This window comes from Coturnix japonica, chromosome 4 (assembly GCF_054131305.1).
Source record: "Coturnix japonica strain WE chromosome 4, WE-NBRP24, whole genome shotgun sequence".
NCBI classification, from domain to species: domain Eukaryota; kingdom Metazoa; phylum Chordata; class Aves; order Galliformes; family Phasianidae; genus Coturnix; species Coturnix japonica.
The window spans coordinates 66,321,491-66,345,869 of NC_140666.1; the positions used below are offsets into that span (position 1 = coordinate 66,321,491).

At 33.3% G+C, this 24,379-nt stretch overlaps 1 protein-coding gene across 13 annotated transcripts in view; it reads left to right on the forward strand.

Annotated features, from left to right (window-relative positions):
• Positions 1 to 24,379, forward strand: part of SGCZ (sarcoglycan zeta) — a 321,764-nt gene that overhangs the window by 255,200 nt on the left and 42,185 nt on the right. For all 13 annotated transcript variants that reach the window (XR_014945428.1, XR_014945429.1, XM_085545371.1 and 10 more), the window contains one exon: positions 18,053 to 18,140. Coding sequence is in view for 11 of the 13 variants with exons in the window: in XM_085545371.1 (XP_085401497.1) it covers positions 18,053 to 18,140 (88 nt within the window). In the remaining 2 variants the exon portion in view is untranslated. The remainder of the gene's footprint in view (positions 1 to 18,052; positions 18,141 to 24,379) is intronic.

The window sequence follows — 24,379 nt, forward strand, 5'->3', positions numbered from 1 at the left end:
CTAAATGCACCAGTCTTTTTAGTGCAGTTTTGCTACTTTATAAGTATACATTTCATTTGAACAATATCAGTTAGGTATCACTTAGGTGATAATTGTTTTAGTAGAGTGCAGAAGTAAAAAGGAAGATTGTTTGAGCTATCAAAATCCATGAAAACTTGCTGATTTCATAATTTCCTGGCTTGGCAATTTTATCAGTATTTCTTTTATGTAGTTTAATTTTCATTTAAGCAAAACAAAGTAAAATGAGATTACATAATAAAGTATGTTTTAGTAGGAAAATATATTTTTATCTTACCAAGGTCATTACTGGGGTAATAGAGGTCAGATTCTCAGTACAGTTTCTGCTGCATGAGCAAAAGTATTAAATGATTGATATAATAATCTTTTGGCCTCTCTATAGGCCTGCTAGTAGGAATAGATATTAGGAGTTGTCAGTGTCTTTTCTTGTGATTTTGTGAAAGTACTGGTATAATTGTTATATTAGGCTCTAGAATATTCAGTTCTTTGAGGGCTGCTCCAAAAGTAATGCATCTTAATTTATTATGTAGGCCCACAGTGTTATATGTTCATTGTATGGCAGTAGAGGCTGAAATGGAATTTTCCACATAAAGACAAACATTTGTTTCCTTTGCACTTACGTGTCAGATGCTATTCTGTCAGACTACCCCTATGCTGCCACATGTTGTACAGCAACAAAATGTAATAGAATATTAACAGGAAGATTTACCTTCTGCTATTTTACCTCTATCCCAACTCTGACATTGTGGGCCAACATATAAAATAGAAGGCATTACTTACAGAGTAGCCCTCATATATCATCAATGAACAGGCATTTTAGATACCTTGTACTCACATATTTCGCAGGAGTGCATCTATTCCTTCAGAAATCACAGAGAACTGTCTAATCACTGTTGGGTAGGTATATTGTTTTAGATTCACAATAAGGAGGGTATTTATTTAACAGTCATTGCTAACCTTATAAACTTGGGTGTTTGCATATACTGCAGTACAGCAAGTGTGTGTGAGTAATTTCCTGCAATTTTAATTAAAACTTTTATCTAGCTGATTCCACAAAAGAGTGAGTGAAAATACTAAAGAAGAACTCTAGAGGTGATACTGTTACATGTCTTATGTGTTGATCAGTTTTCAAAATTGGCTGGGTAAAATCTACTGTAAACCGTTGCTCAAAAACATATGGACATTTATACTGAGTCATAATAGTTTGGAAAACATCCTTTGATTTATATAGAAATCTACTGAAAATTCAAATATGCTTTCCTAGATACTGTAACTAAGATGAATCAATTATATAAATTAAGGCTGTAGTCTTTAAATAAAATTCTTTATAGAAAGAAAACAATGATGAGGCTAGTCATTTGAAACATTAAATTACACCCAGGGAGAGATAATGATGTAATGTCCGTAATGATCTTCATCATTTCCACACCTGTCTCTTCATTTTTGTCATTCTCATTTGTGCTTGCAGACTGCACACTTAGAAGCCTACTAAACTGAATTCTTTTGGGGAGTTATAGTGACCTCTGCAAAACATGTGATTTTGTATCTTGTCATGCTCCATGATCGTTCATCACTGAAGCAGCTTTCAAGAGATCTGCTTTGTTTTATATACGTGCTCTATCAGTAGACATGTAATAAAGTCTTCAGATAAATCCTCTGAGGTAATTCTTCTGAGAAGCTGAGCCCTTAAAGAACTGGAATATTCAGTAAATTGTTCCTACTCCATATTTTATGCACTCTCACAGTAAAGCTAAGGACTAAGCAGGCAGCAGAATGGCATATTTTAAAAAATGCTGCTTCTTCAGATCAGTCCACATATTCATTGGATGAGATCCCAAGCCAGAAAGCAAACCCACAAATGCCCTCAACAGGACATTAATACTTTCTGAGTAGTTGCCAAGAATGAATAAAATGCAACTTGGTCCTCTAAGTTTTCCCCCCATTTTTGGCCATTGATTAAATAAAACAACAGACAAATTTAGTTTTCTGTTTGTTCTGATTGCCACAATATCTAAAGTTTGCTAAATACTAGGAACTTAAGCATGTCAACTACCAGTTCATATTTATAGCATCAGTGCTTTTATTAAAGGAAATAATTTATTAGTACACAACCATAAAAATACCTCCTAAGTGGTTGCTTTCAAAGCATCCACTCAAAATTGCCTTGATTTTCACAAGGCAGCCAGTTGTTCATTTCCAGGACCACATGCAAGTAATATTTCTGAGTTTTCTGCAGCAGAAACTTTGTGATTACAACAGATAAGTGGATTTATTTATATATACATATGTATATTTAATCGGAAATAATTGAAATCTGGAATGGGGTAAATAATATGTTTCAACAATTTAATAAATGGAAAGAATCGGACCAAAATGAGTGTTCTGTTAGTTGTGTTGAAAAGGGCTGAAAACAGATTATTAATTCTTATGTATTCATAGGCTTTCTCATGTTTCAGACTAATGAATTCACTTGCTGGTTGTGCAGTCCACCATTCTGAATAGCACACAATTGTAGCTGACATTTTTAGTTTTGCTAGTTTTTGTCAGGACAGAGGTGCCTAGATATTCAGTTCAAATAAGTTAGTGTGACTTTTGCTTATGAACAGGATCAAACCTTCAGTATCTAACTAATTTTTGACAATATATATATATATATATGTTCAGCACTGAAGAGATCTGAGGTACCATGGGTATGTGTTACTGGGGGTTAAATCTATTTTTATGAGATGGGTTTGATTTCAGGTTAATCTTCATGGAAGGCTTTTCCTTGCACCTCACCTTTAAATCCTTTGAACACTATTTTCCAAGGTTTGTATTATTATTATTTTAATGTACTTAGAGTCATTTTAAGAATAGAAATGTATTTTATACAGTAATATTTCCAATAGAAATATGATACTTGAGAACAAATGATTTTTCCCTCAGTTTCCTTTTGTTTTCCTGGTGATTTATGGTATTTTTATGAAAATTCTGTTCATCTATAGGTTTTATTTTAGTGGATTGTTGCATGCTTTCCTTTCACAGTAGTAAGATGAAGAGCTTTCTAGAATATCTCAAGAATCAAACAAGATCAAATAGAACATTAATATAAAATGAACTAATGAGCTTTACCATGTTAGAAAATATTTTGAAGTAAATAAGGCAAAAATATGACTCAAGATATGTTGACAGAATTTCCCTCCAAGCACACTTCTAGTGTTAACATCAGTAGAGAAGAAGGCCATCTGTCCATGTGTTTTTTTCTGTAAGGATTTTTAGACTTGTTTGGAAAACAACCAGATCCTGTCCTTGTATATGTTGGCAAATTTGTGAAATAAATTGGAAGCATTTAACAAATAGAAGGATTTTATGCAATTCAGGAGACTGAAACAGGGAAGGCAACTGCCTCAGCAGTTAAATTGAGTCTATGCCCTGTCCTCATCAAATAATAATAATGGTAATACTTAATGTTTGATGGCTTTTTAAATGTTAATATGTACAGTAAAAGCTAAATTAAGGCAATATCAGCTGCTGCAATTACTTCTAAAGTTCTTCATATATACAGCCTGAAATGCCAAGAAAGAGCGCAGATGTTTTTTATTACCTGCATAACTTTCAGTGCTTTCAGTCCTTTTGTATTTTCTGAAAAATGTTCTCTCCCTAAAGGCACTGGAGATGACCACCATATATGTTACCTGTAGTTAGTATTATAAATCTTGAAGTAGCCTCAAGAATTAATATGGGCATTAAAACAGATTCAGATATCTTGTGCAGTTTGAATACACAAATCTTGTTAATTCAGTTTAACAGACATAGTTTCTCGCACCTGATGCCTCTTAAGAATTTATCACTATCTTATAATTTTCTGAAAGTTAACAAGAATTTTACATGTGTTACTATTAATATAACTAAGATTGATATATATAAGGAAATCGTCCAGGTTTGAACTCTGAATCTACTTTGTATTCATATATTTGAAATTAGTTTAGAAATCTGGGTGTGCATTTATATTTTAATAAATAGATATGTAGTTGTTTTTTTAATGTGGTGAGCATCGTGGTTTGCTTAATGACAATTATTATTAGATCAATTATTTCAGAAGTTACTGTCTTAAAGCTCTGTGTTCTACATTATGTTGGAAGCCAGATTAATTATTATTCTGATCTTTAACCTTATAATTATATAGTTCAACCTTTTTTTTTTTGTTGTTTGTTTTTTTCTCAAGGAGATAAGACATTTATTTCATAAATAATATTTATAAATATAATAAAATATAATGTAATATAAATATATGTATATATAATATTATTTTATGATCTTAAAATGTTGTCCCAAATTAGACAAATTTAAGTGCAATGCTTGTCATCAATGTGAAATACTTGTATTGATTCATTAGAGTAGGTGTATAATGAAACAACATCTTGAAAGCTATAAAAAGTACTAATCATAGAAATTGGTACATTTGGTATTATTTTTGTGTTTGTGTTGTTGGACAGATCAACTCCTATGCTGGCAATGACATTTTGGCTTTCATACATCCAAAGTTTGTATCTTTAAAGAACAAAACATCCCTGAAAGCTGGCACTGTGATAAAGCCTGGCTTTGTCTTGAGAAAGAATGTTTGAAAGTAATTTAATGGCCAATGTAATTTTCTACCAAATTGTTGCAATTAGAGTAAATATGAATTGTCAGTATGCCATACAATTTTTTCTTAACCTTTAGAAATCCTTGTACAATTAAGCATATGGAACAGCTGTAGCTATGGCAGCTGTTTCATGTGATTCATATGGTTCACTATTATTTTAATTTCATTTATGAAATTATTTTAATAATTCAGAAGCATTTGTATGGGTTCTAACAGTAAATTTAAAAAAGTTGTGAAATAAATTACCTTATACTCTATAGTACTTCCTTAAATGTGCCTTACATTAGTCAGTGTCTGGACAAACAGAGAAAAAACTGTCCTTGGTTGATCCAAAGGGGACCTAGATGCTCTGCAGCCCATGGGAACTATAAGAGACCTGGAACACTGTCAGAACAGGTAGACACTTTTGTTTGTACTTGGAAGGATTGTGAAAGCCAGAGTAGATGCTGCTGGAGAGATCACAGAATCACAGAATTGTAGGGGTTGGAAGGGACCTCTAGAGATCATCAAGTGCAACCCCCCTGCCAAAGCAGGCTCCCTACACCACGTCACACAGGTAGGCGTCCAGGCGGGTCTTGAATGTCTCCAGAGAAGGAGACTCCACCACCTCCCTGGGCAGCCTGTTCCAGTGCTCCGTCACCCTCACTCTAAAGAAGTTCTTCCTCACATTCGTGCGGAACTTCCTATGCTGTACTTTCATCCCATTACCCCTAGTCCTGTCCCCACACACTACTGAAAAGAGACCAGCCTCACCACTATGGCTCCCACACCTCAGGTATTTATAAACCTGGATCAAGTCCCCTCTCAGCCTTCTGTTCTCAAGGCTAAACAGACCCAGTTCCCTAAGTCTCTCCTCATAGGGAAGATGCTTCAGGCCCTTCACCATCTTAGTGGCTCTCCACTGGACTCTTTCCAAGAGATCCCTGTCTTTTTTGTACTGGGGAGCCCAGAACTGGACACAATATTCCAGATGAAGCCTCACCAGGGCAGAGTAGAGGGGGAGGATCACCTCCCTCGACCTGCTGGCCATGCTCTTTTTAATACACCCCAGTATGCCATTGGCCTTTTTGGCTACAAGGGCACACTGCTGGCTCATAACCAATCTGTCATCCACCAGGATGCCCAGGTCCCCCTCAGCAGAGCTCCTCTCCAGAAGGTCTTCCCCCAGCTTGTACCAGTGCATGCAATTTCAGATCACTGAAAAACTTGCTACCAATCCTTGAATTTGTTCACATTTAAGTCTGTACATAAGTGTCTAGAGATTTACACATCTTTTCCTTTCTCTCAAATGCAAGATTTTAAATGATTTTAAATGCAAATGTGTTCTCTCCTTACAATGGCCAAAAACTCTGAGCTAAAATTTGTAAATCTTTCCATTTCCTTTTTTTAGTCACTGAGTAAATATCTGGTCAGAGTTTTAATTATTTTGTTACTTAAGCTGGATACTAATCCCTTTATTCCTAACATCAGCAAAGCAATTGTTTATTTCTTCCAGTTTTCGAGATTATAGCATGTAAGTTAATATAATCAGTGCCATAGAATAGAATGAAAGACTTCAGAAAACATTTTAAGTTATTATAAGTCCATCACTTGGTTACTGCCCATCACATTCCAGCTGCCTTGAGCTTACTGAATTTGAAAATTAGACTTTTGTGATCTGTTGTTAAACTGATTTCTTACATATTTATACATGTTTATACATGTTTATAAGACTCTAAAGGGAGGTGGGAGGCAAATGGATTTGGCTCTTCTCAGTGGTCAGTAGTGACAGGACAAGGAGCAATGGCTTAAAACTTGAACACAGTAAGTCCCATACTAGCACATGGCATAACTTCTTTTTGGTAAGGCTGAGGGAGCGCTGGAACAGGTAGCCGGGAGAGGATGCTTATCTTCTATGGAGATATTCTAGATCCTTCTGGAAGTCTAGTTGTATGACCTGTTATAGGATATATGCTTTAGCACAGGAGCTGGACTCAACAAATCTGTGATATTCTGAACAAGAACTTTAAAATTCATCATGTGAAGCAGGACTATATTTTACTTGTAAATTCTTTGAAATTTCCATCCTGCTAATCAATTTGCTACAGCATTTGAAGAAAGGTTATATTTAAATCATTCAGTCCTCCTGATTTATATCTTTGAAAGAGCATTCAGACGCTAGATAAAAGGATTCAGTATTAGTTTGGTAAAAGTGAATGTGAAACATAGAGTTCCAGTATGCATTTATAAAATATGTTAAGAAAAAGACTTGGGACAATACAAGACAGAGGTGTTTTAAGCTTAAAAGGATGCTGTGGTACAAAGGACATTTTCTTATGATGCAAGCTGAAGTAGTTGATGCAAGAGAAGATAAAGCACTTTACATGATTTAGATTCCAGTACTCTTATCTGTTTTTAAATGTTCTTAGAGCCTATTATGATAGTGTTTAATAAAATCTGTGTTCAGTCCTTGTGACACTGCTAATGATATGAGTGTGGCATGTCATTAATTGAAAAAAGTTAAAAGTCTGAAATGTCTAAGGCAAAAGGGAAAAATAACCTAGAAAATGTGTTGGTGGTTCGGACAGCATTTGAGATTGGGATCATTATTTTATTTGTCTCTTTTGTAGAAAATTTCATCTAGAACATGAATTCAGCTTTTGCTTCTTTATGATAAGAGTTCTTTAGTATTGGTAGTTGAGGATGTTGGTTGAAATGATGACTGAACTAGAGAAGATCACTCTAGAGATTAAGTCATTTTGTACAAAGAAGTGAACTTCCATGACTATGAAGGACTTCTCCTTCAGAGAGAACTCTCTTCATGAGTTCTCTGTCCACCTCATGGGATGGATAGCTTAGTCATGGCGATGAGTCACTAAGGGTGTAAAAAGGGGACCTGAAGCAAAAGGTGCTGAGTTGTGTAAATCATGTACTTCTTTAAGAATTTAAAAAAAAAATCCTTGGGTGTCTGAAACAGGTTTAGGAACCTGCCCTAGAAACATACAGAGCAACCTTGCAGTCTGGCTTTTCAAGAAAATTACTGATAATCTTCTCAGGAACTCAGAGTGTTTCCCAGGACCTGAGTTGGGTGATAGTTTTATCCATTCTTTGTTTCATACTGGCATTAAAGCAAGGTGCACAGTATCTGTCCCGTCTTGGTCTTTCTTCATTGAACAGTAGGATAACTAGATGCCTGGGCCAGGGAAGATGTGCCTGCCTCTACTGCTTGCTTACAATTTGATCTTGGGCTATGACACTTTATTCTATGTGGATAATATACCTTATTCTTCAGACATGAGATAAGAAGGGTTCATACTCCCAGAAGGGATGCTGAGAGATTGCAAGGTTAAAATCTGTAACTTTGTCTTCAACTGCTTGTACAGGAATTAGCAAGGGAATTCATTAAAAAGAGCAACCGGAGAGACTGTACAGGAGAGCATTTAACTTTTTTATATTTTGATTGTTGTGAACTTCATATTTTGGAAACTTTTCATAGCAAGGGCTTCGTTTTGAAAATACAGCCTTCCTGATTTTGAAGTGAGATATTCACTATCATTTGTAGATATAGCATAAAAAAGTAAAACAGAAATAATGAAATTGACTGTCTCCTCCCTGATTCAACTTGCATATTAATGTGAAAACAGCATGGAAGTCTGTTTCATGTGACACAGTGAAAGGAACATGAGTTCTGAAAACTTCCATTTTCCTCAATGTGAATGTTGACTAGTGTTGTTATGCTTCCACTGCCATCGGTAATTTTGCATGATTTATGGTACCTGAGGAAGATAATGGGTTGTATTTAGGTTTATCTTGCCTTTTGTGTACTTTTGTTTTAATACAATTGTTTTAGCTTTTTCTACAAGCTACACAAATGCTGACTCAGGTGGAAATATTCTAAATTGGAATTCTTTTTCCCTAAGGATTTTGGGTGCATGAGAAGTACTGACCTAGAAAGAGCACAATGTTAAAATACAGTTTCATGACAGAACCCTCAAAAGAGGATCTAATAGATTGCTAATGTTTGAAGACTGGCTGAGGTAGGAGTTTTTGCTGTTAGTTGTACGGGAAACAAATTAGCTGAATTAAGGCTCAAGAAACTGAGAAATACAACCGTGTATCATCATGGCTGTTGTAAGTGTAACTGAAAATAAGACTGACTAGCAAATATTAGCCAGATGAAAGAAAACTAATTTTGGCGTGTTTTTCCCACATCTTATGCACTGTTTTGCATGTTTCATTTTTGATTATAGACAGACAAAAGCATTGTATAATTGTTAGCAGAGTTACTGAAATTAGTGAATAAGAGATCCGAAGATAGTGTGTTTAGATTTATTACCAGGCTATTAAAAGTATTGTAATAATTTAAATAATCTATGCACTTATATCACAGATGTTTTGATTCAAAGGTCTCCTGGTGCAGATTCATACATCTGTTACACCATCCATATATGTAAGTATAGTTTTCAAAAATAACTGAAACATAACCACCCTGGATAAAAGATGAATAAATTTTAAACATAATACAAATAATACAAATATGCCCAGAGGACGAAAATTGAGCAATACATATTTTCTGAATTAAGGTTTGCAAGTTAGCTGAAATATAGCTGAAATTAATTTTTATATTGACATTTAAGCAGAAAAGATTTTCTAGTATTATTGTATTATTGAAATAATGCACTTCAGGTTTTTTGCTGTGTCATTGGCAGAGAGCACCATGAAGGATGATTTAAAAAAAAAAAAAAAAAAAAAAAAGGTGTGTATATGTGTCAGTCTGTTTGAATTGTTTTATTTTTTACATAGCATTCTACCTTATTGCCTGGCAGTCTCATGTGCTCATCTGTATAATCTGCCACGGTAAAATGGATAAAGTTAAAAACAAAAGCAGTGTTCTCTTCAGGGGAGGAATTATCATGCAGCCAGTTACCAATTAAGAGGCAGTTAAAATAGATTACAACAGGTCTGTGTTTGACTGACAAGACAGTTTGCATTATAAAGTTCAGACAGCCTCAAAATCTTCCCAGTTTACTGGTAAGAAATTATTTCTTAAACATAATGTCATTTTTAGGGGATTATAAAGGTTTAACTATAAATGTATTATTGATTTAAATTGATATTATGTGTTGTTGACTGAAGGGAAACTAATTTTTAAGCTGAGTTATTGTTTGGCCTCTTCTACTTGGAATACTTATTGTCTGAATTTGATTTGAATACTTAATAAGCATGGTCAGATTCTGCAACAAATGAAAGATATGGTCTAGTTTTTCCCAGTTTGCCATAAATCATTTGGAGGCTAACAATGTAAATATTGGAGCATGTATGTTCAGATTTTCTGTTACATCCTTGAATGGTGAAACTTTCTGCTCCTTGCTACTAGTAGTTGATCAACCATGTCCTCTAATTCAGGACTTCTCTCTTACTTATACCAATTCAGTGGTTTTATTCAATTTGTATTTTAAAAGACAATGAAAAGATCTGGGTAATCGTTTAAATTATTTTTTGGTTATTGTTTGCTTGCTTTTTCTTTGGTAAGCCACGTAATTTGAGAAACAGGGTGAAGGCTGGAAACTAGTGTAAGCTTTTTCTTTGCTGAGAAGCAAAAATAATACAAAACTGCATCCTGATAGAAGACAAACATAATTCCTTTCATTGTTGAAAGAACACTCTCACATTTCTCTGCTGGGAAATGTTCAGTATATGGCTTTTATTTTCCCTTCAAGATGGTGTCTTTTTAGCTTTGTTTTCTTCATTATTTTTATTTTTTTTTGCAGCTGCATAAATAATAAATTCTGAAGCATTTTTCATTTCTTTAATGTTCTAAATTTTCCTTAAGTTTCTGATGACTATTTCAATTTTTATTAATATATTTATAGAATTCTATTTTTAGGTATATTTTGTCCTTTAAAATTTTCAGAATTGTTGTTAGTATTGTTAGTATTATTAATCTTTGTTTAAAAAATGAGTCTCTAAGTCACTTTTTCGTAACAAGTATCCTATGAGGCAGAATCTGTTCATAAGGGAAAGCAGAAGGAAAATTTTAGTCTGAAAAGACTCAATGTAATTGGCTCTTTGAATGTAGAACAGCCAATATTATAACATTATATATAGTATATAACATAATGGGTTTTTTTTTGTTTGTTTGTTTCATTGCTAAGTAACTTTTTTTTTGTTGTTGTTTCATTGCTAAGTAAATTTAAAAAGCGATTAAATATCTCAAAAAACTAGTAAATTCTTTTCACTGCATTTTATGGTAAAATGGAAGATGCATTGACTTAATTACAATATAACAATAGAAATTTTGTTAATTTAATATTTATTTAATTCAGAACTGGTAGGCTAAATGGAATCTTTGCATTGTTCTATATCATCTTTTTGTTTATGACAAATTCTGTTTTAATTACACACTTGAGTTTAGTCATAACATGTTCCAAGTCATTGGTTTTCAAATAACAGCAAGGTCCAAAGTCCTGGAAAGGCTTACAAGATTCAAGAAAGGAAAAAAAAATTACCAGACAGCCTCCTGTAATCCTTAAGGACATTCTGTAAAATTCAAATTAAATCTCTATTTACTGTAATTTTCCATAAGCAGCACTTAAATGACTTTGATATTATTTCATATATTTGCACATTTTGAGTATTCTAAATCAAAGACTTTTTCTTCACAGAAGTTATTCTGTGGCATGCATAAACCAAGTCAATGTATTTTTAGTTACCTTTGCTCAAAGCTCAGAGCTAAATACAGATAATAGAAATTTTTTTTTTCACTGCCTTTAGGATAAATACAGAAGAAGAAAAATCTTGTTAAATTTCTTCTTGTTTCTCTGAAAAGAAATAAGTTGTACTAGAGATATTTTACGTAGATTTTAATAAGGTTATAAAATAATACCAACAAGATTATAATAGAAACTTGAGTATAATGGCTTGCACTGACAAATACTGTGGATTTCAGACAGAGATAGAATTACCAAGAGCTGTTTGGTCACACCTCTACATTTACAAGAGCTCGACTATTTGCCAGAAGCACAACATAGCACTATAGTGTTAGTACTAAGGAATGAAAACAAGGAATCTTTTTTATAACCTTTGATAATCTTTTTATGTGCCTGCAAGTTCATTTATTTCTTTACGCAGAAGTAGGAAAAGTACTCAGACACAATTGTACTTGTTTTGGCAATGAAGATAGGAAATAAACTAATTTTTAATTTTCCATATTTCTTTCCAATCTTGAATTTGAAAGAAATTCCGTCTCTAGAACTTTCCTAATTAATTCTGCAGGTTGATGAAATAATCCAAGTCTGTGGCATTTCTCAAGCTGTTTTAATCTAAATGTCAGTGTGAAAAGCAGCAAAGTCACAGGACAGTATTTGTTGTACTCTGTCACTGGAGGGAAAATTTATTTAGTATTTTCAGTGTTTGTAGTGGAAAATTAAGCTGGTATGGATAAGTTTGCCAGCTGTAGAAATAGAAATAAATTCTTAATAGTTTCAGAGTAGAAAAGAAGGTTAAATTTTCAATTATATCTTTTCCAAAGGATCTCTGGTATTTAAGTTAGCAATTATCTTCAATAGCCAACTTGGTATTAGTGTTGTTACCACTGAAAATGTTTCCCAAATGGGCCAAATTTGCATTGCACTAATGATAAAGCTTCTTACTGAATGTTTTACTAGGTTAAAGAATGTGCAACAACAAAATCTGAATTAATACCTTTTAAGGTCATTTTCTAAATGTTAGTATGTCAGAATTAAAGGTAAGTACATGACATGCACGAGATGTTTTCTAATTATTGAGATACTCTTGATTTAACAATATCAAAATTGTATTAATTCCTTGCAAGATATGGAGATAAAGATATTTTATTGAAAAACAGTCATTCAATTGAAAATCTTGCAGTGGTTCTTCCTGAAATACTGAAAAGCAGAGAGTATTGTGTCTCACTTATTAGCTGCTTGCATACCTCTTCAAAATCTGTGCCACCTAAATAGGTATCAGCCATCTTAATTCCCTCTTATGTGAGCAATCTTTGCTAACTGTGGATTTTATTACTCTTTTCTGGATAATGGATATGAGATAACCACTCTCTTCCCTCAGGTGGGAATAACATTTGTCAGTATGTGTTGTTTCCTTTTAGAAATTCAGCTCAAGCCATAGAGTCAAGAATAGTGTGTAGTAAAGAAGGATGGAGGAAAGCAGGGGATCTAGAGGTGCAGTGTCACATAGAGAAGCTAATGAACAAGAAAAAAGGAAATAACAGGACTGAACTGATTCTTTCTTATGAGAAGATGGGGAATTGTTCCTAAAAGAAAACTGGAGTGGCTGTGCAGAAGTGTAGGTCATGGTTTTGTCTTAAAACAGAGGAGTTACAAGTTAGCTTCTCCTGCTTGAAGCCAAAGACTGTGCAAAGTTATGTGCTTGTAATAGCTATATACCCAAAAGGGACTTTTCTCAATAACACCACAGATGTTACCTTAATGCTGCAAAGGCATTTTTGGAGTGAATTGCTGTGCTTTACAGCTGATAAAATACATGCCGAGACCATTGCCATAAATGCTGATGTACTCAGGACTGGTTATCACGATATATATCTTTCTGAATATATAGAGTCGTACACTTTTCATAATAGATATTGTAAGAGGTAATCAGCAAGTTGTCCATATTTCCTGTCATTGTTTTTCTTATTTTCATTTATTTTTTAATGTCTTGATCAAGGTTCAATGATAAATGCCCACAGAATTGATAGTACTTGCATCAAACAAGTGCAGTAATGAAGCCAGAATGCTTCTAACAATTGATGAAATAAATAACAAGTGCATTCAGTGGAAGGCTCTATGAAGCAACCAAAAAAATTCTTTTTCTCCCCTTTTTGTTCACCTGAAACCCCTTTTTGGTTGGATGTTTCATAGTTCATTTGAGATACGTGTACTTCTGTTAATTTAATACAACAACAGAGGGAACTAGCAGTGCTGGAAATATTGTCAAAGTGATTAAGATCCAACAGCGACTGATTTTGCTTAAAGGAAGTCTTATCAGGAAATCTCAGCATTGTAGAAACTAATATAGCTATGTGAAGAAACAAAAAATAAAGATAACCATTTCTGACTTGCTAATGAAGGTGCTGCTCATACTAGTAGCACCATTTCACCATCAGTTACAGCCACCTTAACTTTCTATAAAATATTATGTGCAATATTAATCTAAAATAAAACTTCCAATCTGGTTTATTTCACTTTACTTTTATGTTGTATTTGTATATAATTCATTAATTTTAATATACACTAGATATACTTTTTAACAACTCATTGATAGCAAGTTTTCCTTTGCTGTTTTGCCTTAGCTATGCTTTTCATTTCATATCTTTGTGGTTATTATTTTATTGTGTAGAATGATGTATCTGCATTTAAACTGACATGCTTCCTGTTATACATCAAATGAATTGGAGTGACACTCCCTTTCTTTGGTAGTAGACATCTAAGGAACTGGAAAATCCTCTAAATCATGTACATATATCCAGGTTATGAGACTGACTACAGTATGATTTTTTTAATTTTCTATTTTATTATTAATATTATTTCAGTTATTTAGTCTAAAAGGAAAACAATTTAAACTGTAGAGAAATGATCACTCAGTAGAGAATGGTGATACAGAACTCGAAAATGTCTAGATATACATTGATTTGTACATTTCTTCCTAGAAATATGCAACTTCTTCCTGGAGTAATCTGCTACTGTCTTTCAAGTTCTTACATTTGAGGATAAAAAGTGATGAGAAATACTTTCATATTGATATATAGCAGAATGACATTTTACACTTCCACACAAACAGAAAATGGAACACTGCTTTTCAACATTTAAAAGAATGTAATGGACCGTTAAATTTACCTTAATGTCAAAAATTCATTCAATAACTGATATATCTACACAACAAGAAATGATAGTTTGCAAGGGTGGACAGTCATTCCACCCCTGCTGTTTTGGGTTCAGATTCTAAAACTTGCATTGGTTATCTACATTTGTCATAATTAAATCTTTCTGGAGGCTTTGCAACACAGTAATATACAATTTTGCTTACTGGTTCACAGGTATAATAACTTAGGAGTGAACTGTGGGCATTTAACAAGCTTCCTCCAAGTGCATTTGTAGTCTTGTTTTATTTTTAGATGTTTATATTTGAAGTACATTTGAAATTTTGTTTGATGTTTAAATCTGTTCCAGAAAAGTCATATCTTTTTTTTTTTTTTTTTCCTGCTATTTAAATTTCTGCTTCTGCTTTATCACTAAGCTTTTCTATGCATGACTGAGTTGTGCTGTAATAAAAATATAATGGTACATTATATGAGGAAGTAAAACAAGGAGGTTATTTTTGTCTGGAGGCTGTAGCAAAAATCACTGCATATCTTTACTAGTAAATATGGCTCTCTGGAGGACTGCATATTACTCTACTTAAATTACTATACTTAACAGGTTTTCTGTGTATATGCAACCATTAAGAGGTCAGAGACCCAATGAACATTATTTTAGGTAGGAATGTGTAATGATTTTGATCAAAGAAAAAGATTAACAATAACATCCCCTACCATAAGAATTAAATTTCTTCTCCACAAATTTTATTGTTACATATACTTTTCTTAAGGATGCACTGCACTGTATCATCTTTTGTGCTTTGGACACACACCAAGAATATTCTTTTATATATATATTCTATATATTATTTTTTTATTTTTTTTACTGAATGATTTCCTGTTCATCTTCTATAAAATGATAAAAGGGAACTAATGATGCTTGAGTGATGCTTTAAACATAAAAAGTGATGCTGAAGGTCAGTAGTGTAGGGATAAAACTGACAAATTAAAACCATTATTTCCTTAGTTGCAGTTGTTTCTGCTTAAATCTGAATATATAGGAAAACGGTTTTAAATTAGAAGACACTAAGAAGGAATTATTTACTCAGAAGATGGTGAGGAAATGCCACAGACTGACCAGAGAAGCTATGGATGCCCCATCCTTGGAGGTGTTCAAAGCTAGATTGGATGGGATTTTGAGCAAGCTGATGTATTAAAATGGTGAATTAAATCTCCAATTTCCAGGAGAAAAAATTATGATAAACTTCTTAGTCCCTACCAGTACCTAAGTGTAAGGCATTTTGTGTATCATCGTGTCCATTAATGTGCAAGCTTAAGTTCACATTAAGAGAGTGGCAGATTTAGTGACTCAGACATATAAATATCCAACATGTCAATGCTACAGATATCTGTTAATTTCAATTCATATGACTGACACTCATTTCACTGTATAGTCATCTTCTAGATCTAAAATTTCAGGGATTTTAACAAAGTTTTCTCTAAGTAGCTATCTCCTCTGAGTAGTCTACCTTAAAAGACTTTGAAACTCTGTTTTTTAGGCACTTCCTGTGGAAACACAGGTGCAGCACATGCTGTAGATAAAATTTTGGAATTGAATTGATATGAGTTTGCCACGTGTTTTATTTGGTTTAGACTTCAAGCTTGCAGCTGCATATTTGGTAACTAGGAACTAAGGAATATGGATTTAAGGTCTTAGCTTCTCTATCCCTTTTCTTATCTTTTAAATAAGAGAAGTAGAAGAAAGAATGCTCAGTTCACCTAAAATTTCATTATCCTGTGTTTGAAAATTTGATAACCAAGGTCTTTATTTATGATTAGAGACTGAGCATAAGAAACCTACAAGGCAAGGTTAGCTTGAAAATCTATTTAAGTATTTTAGTAAGGTGAAAAAATCCCTCAGATCAGACCATGAACACTGGAAGTATAAGTTGCATAATCCTCAGCTAAGAAGGCAAAAAAAATTTTTGAGTGCATCCTCCCTTGCTAAGAGTTAGATTATTCGAAGTGAAAAGCCTCTTCTCCTCTACTGACTATAGGAAAGTGAAAAGGTCTCCTTAAATATTTACTCTGGCCATGCAGCTGTCTGCCAAGACAACCTCCTTTCCCTGAGTAGAATTTTCCTGAGCTAATGATCTTCAAAGGACCATAAGGAAAGTGGAAATCAAATCAAGTGTTGAGAAACAGGTTCTAAGCAGCTGCTTTTGTTGCCAGAAGCTCCCTTGACTGCATCACTTTCACAGCTCAAACCAGTCACACTGAACACAGTGTCTCACTGATAATTACAACGCTATATCTGGAAATATGGACAAGTCAAATAGCAACTTTCATCTGCCAGATTCCATGATGCAGAGATAATTAGGAGGGCATGAAATTGGTCACAGGGTCCAGTGAGAGAAAAAGCACATCTGAGCTTTTAGAAATTATCTCAGAATAATTTCAGACTTTCCAGGGCACTGAGAACCAGTTAAGATTCATAATTATTGTGAAAACATCTGGGAAAAGTGTTACTTGTAGAGGATAGTCATGGATTAAAAGGATTACAGGGTATAGAAGATCTAAGTGCAAAATGAATGCATCATCCAGTTAAAATAAATCTGTTTATATAGCTTAACTCCTTTCTATCTCTTCTTAAAATCATCAAGAATAGGAAGAACATTTTTATTGTCACACACCCTCACAAAAAGAAGTTAATTTAATCTGATTAGCTAAATACAAGAATGTCCAATAATGAATGTCCAGGGAATAATCTAATAACAGAAGGATTATGTAATAATCCTCCAAAATATTTTCCTAGCCTCTCATTATTTCTATCTAAGGAACTTACTCAGCTGGATATATTTTTCTTACATCAGCTGCTCAGTAGATTTTCCTGCAGGTTTTTTGGATTTTTGGAAGAAGTTTAGGCCCCCTACTATACTGGAATATTTATTTATTGAACTGAAGCAAAACTTCAGAAAAAATTTTTACAGCATTATGTCTGAGCAAACATATATAAATGAAAGCTGCAAAAAAATGTAGGTATCTCAGAATGGTTCTGTGAAAGTGCCTTCAAAAAAATAGTAAGATAACAAATGATGTGTTATATGACCTTGCCTGATAGTGCTCTTTTTTGCTTTTTGCAATAATGATATTTGTTACCTTCAAAGGCATTCATGGCTGCATTTTGGTAAATGCAGTCCAGTTTCTTCAATGTGTAAAACTTAATAGAATTATGTAGAATAGTGCTGATGAGGTAGTTAGAAAAGTATTCAGATGTATTCATAATGAATATATGGAAAAGGATAAAGAAACAGGTTTGTGTTAAGTTTTTTGAATTTTTGGCTTTGTCATACCCTCAAGAACTGAAGCCCGATATGTATTGATTAGGTTCAACTCTGATTTCTAAACAAGGGATTCTATGCTTTCTGGATTTTGGCTGAAAAAGAGTATTACTGTTATTCATTTTAACAAAATTTAGAATTCTAAAAAAACAATTGTTTGACACAACTCCCCTCTCAACATGCATGTTTAGTTCTAATTTAATTCTACCTCATTTTTTTTCCCCTCTCATTTATTGTCTTATACGTGTTTCCCAGGATAGCCCACTGGTCTTACAGTCTGACAGAAATGTAACAGTGAATGCGAGAAATCACATTGGACAGTTAACTGGACAACTGACAGTAGGTGAGTGTTCCTTATTGACTGTTATATATATCAGTTTAGATTTATGAATAGCTTAATTAATACAAAGGATAAAATACTGGAATCAGAAAAACTCTTGTCACCATATTCCAAAAAGAAACAGTGGATCATAAAAGCATAATTCAACATATTAGCTGATGGCATATTAGCTGATGGCAGAGAAAGTAGGAATGGACATACATAGTTAAAACATAGCTTAATAAGACAAGATTATGTTTTAGACAGCTGTAACAAAACAAAAAAGTCAGCAAAAGGTGTTTCAACAACAATTTCAAAGAGAAGATAACCATCATTTTCTTGCAAGTTCAGTCATTTTCCCATTGTTTCAGTGGAAATTGGTTTGTTCCCATTATTCTTACAATGTATTTGTACCATCATATATTGAAAATTATTTGAAGTATCAGAATGAAAAAACAAAACAAAACAGAAACTCAAATGCTTTCCTAGTCACCAGAATATTTAAATGGAAAGTGTTCATACTGCCTGTCATCAAACATTCTGATATTTTCTGAAGTATAAAATATTACCCAATCAACATTCCAAAGGAAATAGAAATAAAAAATCCTCTACCTATTTCTTTCCCTGTAGATTCTTTGTTTTGATTCTTCTTTAAATGCATTTATTCCCCGCCTTTATTATTTTCCACAATTTATAAACATTTTTTGTCACCAATTCTACTTACTGTTAATAAATATGATTACTATTGAAGTAATATATTATGATTTCATTGCAATCATAGTAATGAAGATATTCATTCCTTGTTCAGAATACTAGGGCAAAGTCATAAAACAATGTATATTGAGTGGGAACAGGATGAAATGTATCCAAGTGTATGTAACATAATAATGTATGCATAAATTTGAGGACGTATCCCTTAGACTCCAAATCTTTTTTTCTACTTTATTTCTTGGTTAAGCTCTGTTTATCAACCTTTTTTCCTTCTGAGTCGGAATATCCTGACTGGTAAAGTTTTTAAGTTAAACTCTTGTGATCTACACTGAGCTTTCATATTAACTGAAAACTGTAGCCTCATTGTAAAAAACCTTTAGCAAATACCTCGTAGAGCAAGACACCATCTGCACTGATTTTCCTGAATAACTACATCAAATGAGTGTACAAAGGTAAACAGTCTAGCTAGCAGGTACAGATGAGGAAACACCTGTTCTAGCCATATTGTACTTGCCATTTTTTTTATGGAACACAGTTCCGTTTCATCTGGTAGGTGCATTAATAAACCTTCTACTTTATCTAATTGCTAAAAAGAAGAGTTACCTGTGGCAGATTATCACTTTGGCTGAAATATGTAAGATACTCTTATTGCTGGCACCATTCTTGCTGAGTGAATCTAACAGTGAACAGTGATTTTATCTAAAAATGTCACATTATAAACCAGTATTATAAAATCACAAAGGCTTGATGAAAACATGTTCTTATATTACAATTATTACAGTGAACACCTGTAAGCTTCTTAATGGGTTTGCTGATGGTGCAGTGTCTGGGAAGGGGGAGTTTGCTAAATTATTCCTCATCTTTCTGTTTTTCTCATAATGTTTGTATGGCCTTTATTCTTACTTACATGAACATTCTTTCTTTTGTATAAATTCCTCAATATTGAATACATATAGAGTTAATGTGAAATTTATAATGCAACATTTCTTGGTCTAGACATACATAACTACCAGAGTACAATCATCTAAAGTCTGAACATTCTGCTATTGGAAATCAAATAAATGAGTGGGCACCTAACATTCAAAATGTGTTGTTCCTGTCTCCCTTCAAAAACCTCCTGTTTTTTTGAGAGAAGCGACAGAAAATTCTTGATGTTATATTGAATTTATAAGCTTTTCAAATAAATAGTCACATTTGATGACTCTTCCATTAACCACAAAATTTCTTTTGTGTATTCAAGTATTTTTGGTTTTTCATTAGAAAATCGCCTTGTTTGATGTCATGATTTTGTATGTTTTGCTATTGCCATGTTCTATCAAGAGTATGTAGGTTGTTGGGGAAGAAATAACTGTGCATTCAAAGCAAGAGGTGTGCAACCTTGTAGAAGTGGAAATAGTCCCTTCCTCCTTATCTATATGACATATGCCAGTCACCTGTGCCCAGCTTTCCTTATGCTCTACCTTGTAGCAAATCCTACTACCCCTTTACTTCCAAAGTGACTGAAATAACTGTGATATTCCTTTTGCAAACACTTCAGTACATATGTTCCCTTTGTAAACACCTCAGTCCATTTTCTTGTAGTTGTCTTTTGTCATTACTCTTCTTTCCCTAAAAGAGAAATTTGCCTACCTGTAGTCCTAAAAGAAAAGTGGATCTTCAAATGTCTATGATATATTAAAAAATCCACTAGTGTTATTTTTACATTAAAAAGATATTATGATAAGGAAGTGGTGCAATCAGATTATGAATAGCTGTTAAGGAGGTATATCACCCAAAGTTTGCTATTGAGATTTTCAGAATTTTTTCAGAATTTTCTGAATTTGTATTCTTCAAATAAAATAGACAGGAAAAAACAAACAAGGCTCTTCTCATTTTGGTAATGGCTTTTATTTGTACGTTAATTATTTCTTCCTTTTCTACCCTAAGAAAACAAGCACATAATTCCTAATTTCTGTGCTAAATTATTTGCATAGCTTTCTATTGCTCAGTAATTTTAAATTGTGCATTTAATTTTTGGGTAAATAATTCTCTCCTATCTAGTATTTCCCTTGTTTTACCAGCCAACTACATGTTGATTGTGAGAATAGATAGATAATCTATACAGCCTAACATTATTAAATTTGAATGTATAACTGTTATAGTGTTTCATATGAAAGTTTATGGCCAGCATAGGAAGTATAGTGTTTGAATTCCAATAATTCTAAGTATAGGAATGTAAGCAAAAGTTGAAAGTATAACTCATCTGTTATTTTTGGAGCTTTAAAACTGGGGTAAATTTGTGGTTTTATAGTACAGGATGGCTACCTTGTACTTCCTGTGGGGTAAAAGCATCTCTTCCAACTGTGGACATTACCATAGATGTTAGGATGAGTGATGCCTGAGAGGCCATATGGCCTAAAGTGTCCTCCTGCAAAGCATGTGAGAAGAGCCAAGAACCAGTCAGAAAGCAAGCCATGCTGCTCATAACAGTTGAAATGTCCAGCTGGAATCTGAGTCTCATGCCTTCTCATAATATTACTGGGCATTGTGATCTTGTCTCTGTTTCTGTCTGTCTAATCTCTAGAAAAGCCTTAAAAATTATCTGGGCTATGAGAAGTCTTTTGTAATAGTAGCTCTCATAAGCTATGTTTAGATATATTATTAATGAATTTAGCTGAGATATCGGGGGAATCTATTACCATTGATTAATTGTCTTGAAGTGTGGGTTTAGGAAAAACTCTGAAAACTGGTCAAAACTTCTACCCTTTTGCCAGCAATACATTGGTCTGCTAAAGTAGCTTTTTAAAATTTAACATGTTATTTGATTGAAATTAATCTTTATTATTTTTTTCTGCACTTCTCTATTAAAGTCATCTGGCAGTAATATAAAGCCTTCCACCTTGTTTTGCTTCAGCTTTGAAGGTAGTAAAAGTTAATAGTTGAAAACAAACAATTAAAAAAAGTTACTAACACATCTTTTGGTTTTTACTTCTGTTTCATTTGTAAGTTTGTTTCATGTATATTTGATGTTCAGCATAGGCTCTTGTGACTAGCCTTTGCATTAACTGATTAGAAAATAATGAGTTTTAAAACTTTCATTATGTAATTAAGTCAAGGAAGTATTAAATGCACAATATCACAAATGGATTGTATTTCAGTCTGCTTTTGAGTAACAAGATCTCCTTGAAAGTCATATATTTTACATAGTATTTTAGAATGCTTTTAGTCATTTAGGAACATTATCAATTTTTCAGCAATATCTTTCGTATCTTAGTTACATGGGACGTATCATTGCTGTTTAATATTTGAAATAGTCTATGATTTAAAATATATCTTGCATCTTTCTTATGAACTGTCAGATGAACATGTGCATGAACATGAAAAGTGTGGTAAGCTTTTTTTTTCTGTTTCTTCTTAGTACCAAATAGTAATCTTTTCTGGTAAGCAGTGTCACTGTTTAACCTAAAAACTCCTTCCTGTGTACAAGAGCATACAGTGTCAGTTGGTACATCAAAAATTCAGCATTTCCCTAGGAATGACACAAATGCAAGCTGCAGTAAGAGGGTATTTAAATTTTTGCAATTTTTTCTTGGTACTTTCTAAGATGACAGCACATGTTCATTGTCAGTTCTAAACAGCAATAGCAAAGTTCTCCACTATGCATTAAAGATCCATTACTTGAACTACTATCATCCGTACTGGCACAATTCACAATCTTCTTTAAATTTTTAAAAAAACAGCTTTCCTGTTGAAATACCGAGACCCTAAAAATTCAAAAACTAAAACTTGTCCATGTTAGACCTTTGATCCAGCTTCTTTGCCTTTGTTTGAGCTCAGTAAGTCTATTTCTACCTAAAGTACAAAGTACAGATTGTGTTATTAGGTATCTGAATATGTATTGATCAAGTGAAGACATCCTTTGCTTTCTGCAACTGACAAACAAAAACATGCATTGTTGTTTTCATACTAGTCCAATACTTATCTTTATAAAATTTGTGCCATTTCCATATTCTGTTTTTGAAACACCAAATGCCTGGTCTTCAGTGTGTTTTTCTTTCAATAATCTAATTTGATAACAAAAGGTTATCAAAACATGGAGGAACAGATGCCTTCTCAAAGTCGGGATAAGTTCCGAAGGTTTGACAGCCTAAAGGTCATATGCAAGGAGGATTACGTTGATTTTTCTTCTGCAGTTGTCCTTGGGTCTGTGCAGCACTGTTATGCAACAACAGAATTGGTGTGCTATCACCACTCTTTTCATAAAAATCCTAAACAGAGCATCATAAGAACGTCTAAAAGGAAAACTAACTCTATCCCAGCCACTGTATGTTAAATGCAAGGCTGAATATTTCCACTATTTCCAGATGAAAATTAGGAAAAAGGATATTTTGGGTCTGTTCTTAATTACCTACATTCTCAGTCTTTAAAAAAAAGGAAAAGAAAATATTTTTATGAATAGTAGACAGGTAATTCTGATTAGTGGTTGGGTTAATTGTAGAAGAAGTGGAAAGATGTCATTAATGGGTTGCATAGTGGTACAGAACTGTTAGTGTTTAAATATTAATCCATTGCCATCTGTCATGCTTTTACCCATGCACTGCTGGCCAATACCGAAAACATAACTACTACCCAGTTCAGAGCAGAATATAGTAATTTCCTTTTGTGAAAGAAAAATCTCCAAAGGAAAAAATAATAGGTATTATTTGTAGATATCTAGGTTCTGAGGGATACAGCATGTATCTGCATAAAGATGGCACTAATTCTTTTGTCTTTAGCAATATTGACCGCTAATATATTGTTTATCTGCATGTGCTGTGCATTTGTCTTGACATTCAAAAGACTGCTGCTGTGTGCTAAGCATTATTAAATTACCTACAGCATCTGGCCCTTTAACAAGTCCCTGACAGGACATTAAGATCTTATTTTAATTCCTTTTTTTCTTTTTTCTTTTTTTTTTAACTTCCCCTCATGTTCAGACAGCTCATCAATATTAGTAAGAATGTATTCTTCTAACTAGGAATGACTTAGGTGAAGAACAAAAAAAAAAGGACAAATAAATGTGAAGTCATTTTTTAACTTGCATGGATTAACATAAATAAATGAACAGAGAGAAATGTGAGATCTTTCTGATGTTCCTTTTTACTTTAGTGCTACAGAGAATATTTCAAAGAAGAAAGTCAATAGCATGCTACTGTTGTTAAAGATGTTGAGTTGGAAGCAGAAAGCCAAAAATATGGGTGAGGAGTAATTTCATTCAAGGCTTGGAGTCACTATTCAGATTAGATTTTTAGCAGATGTCTTATTGAGTTACCTATCAATTTCTGTCTTCAAAAGAGATTTGTATAAGTAGATAGTAAAGTTTGGAAATGTTTGTCTGATTGTCTACAGAAAATCACAAAACCCAGAGATATAAAGTCCTAGTTTATACCTATTAGAATACTATGGAATTTCCAATTCTGTATTATATCAAAAACAGATTCTTCAATGACACCATCTCTAGAGGAACAGTGTGTCTTCGTAAAATTTATCATAGGTACAGAAAGAACTTTTAAATGCATATGTAGTATAGACAT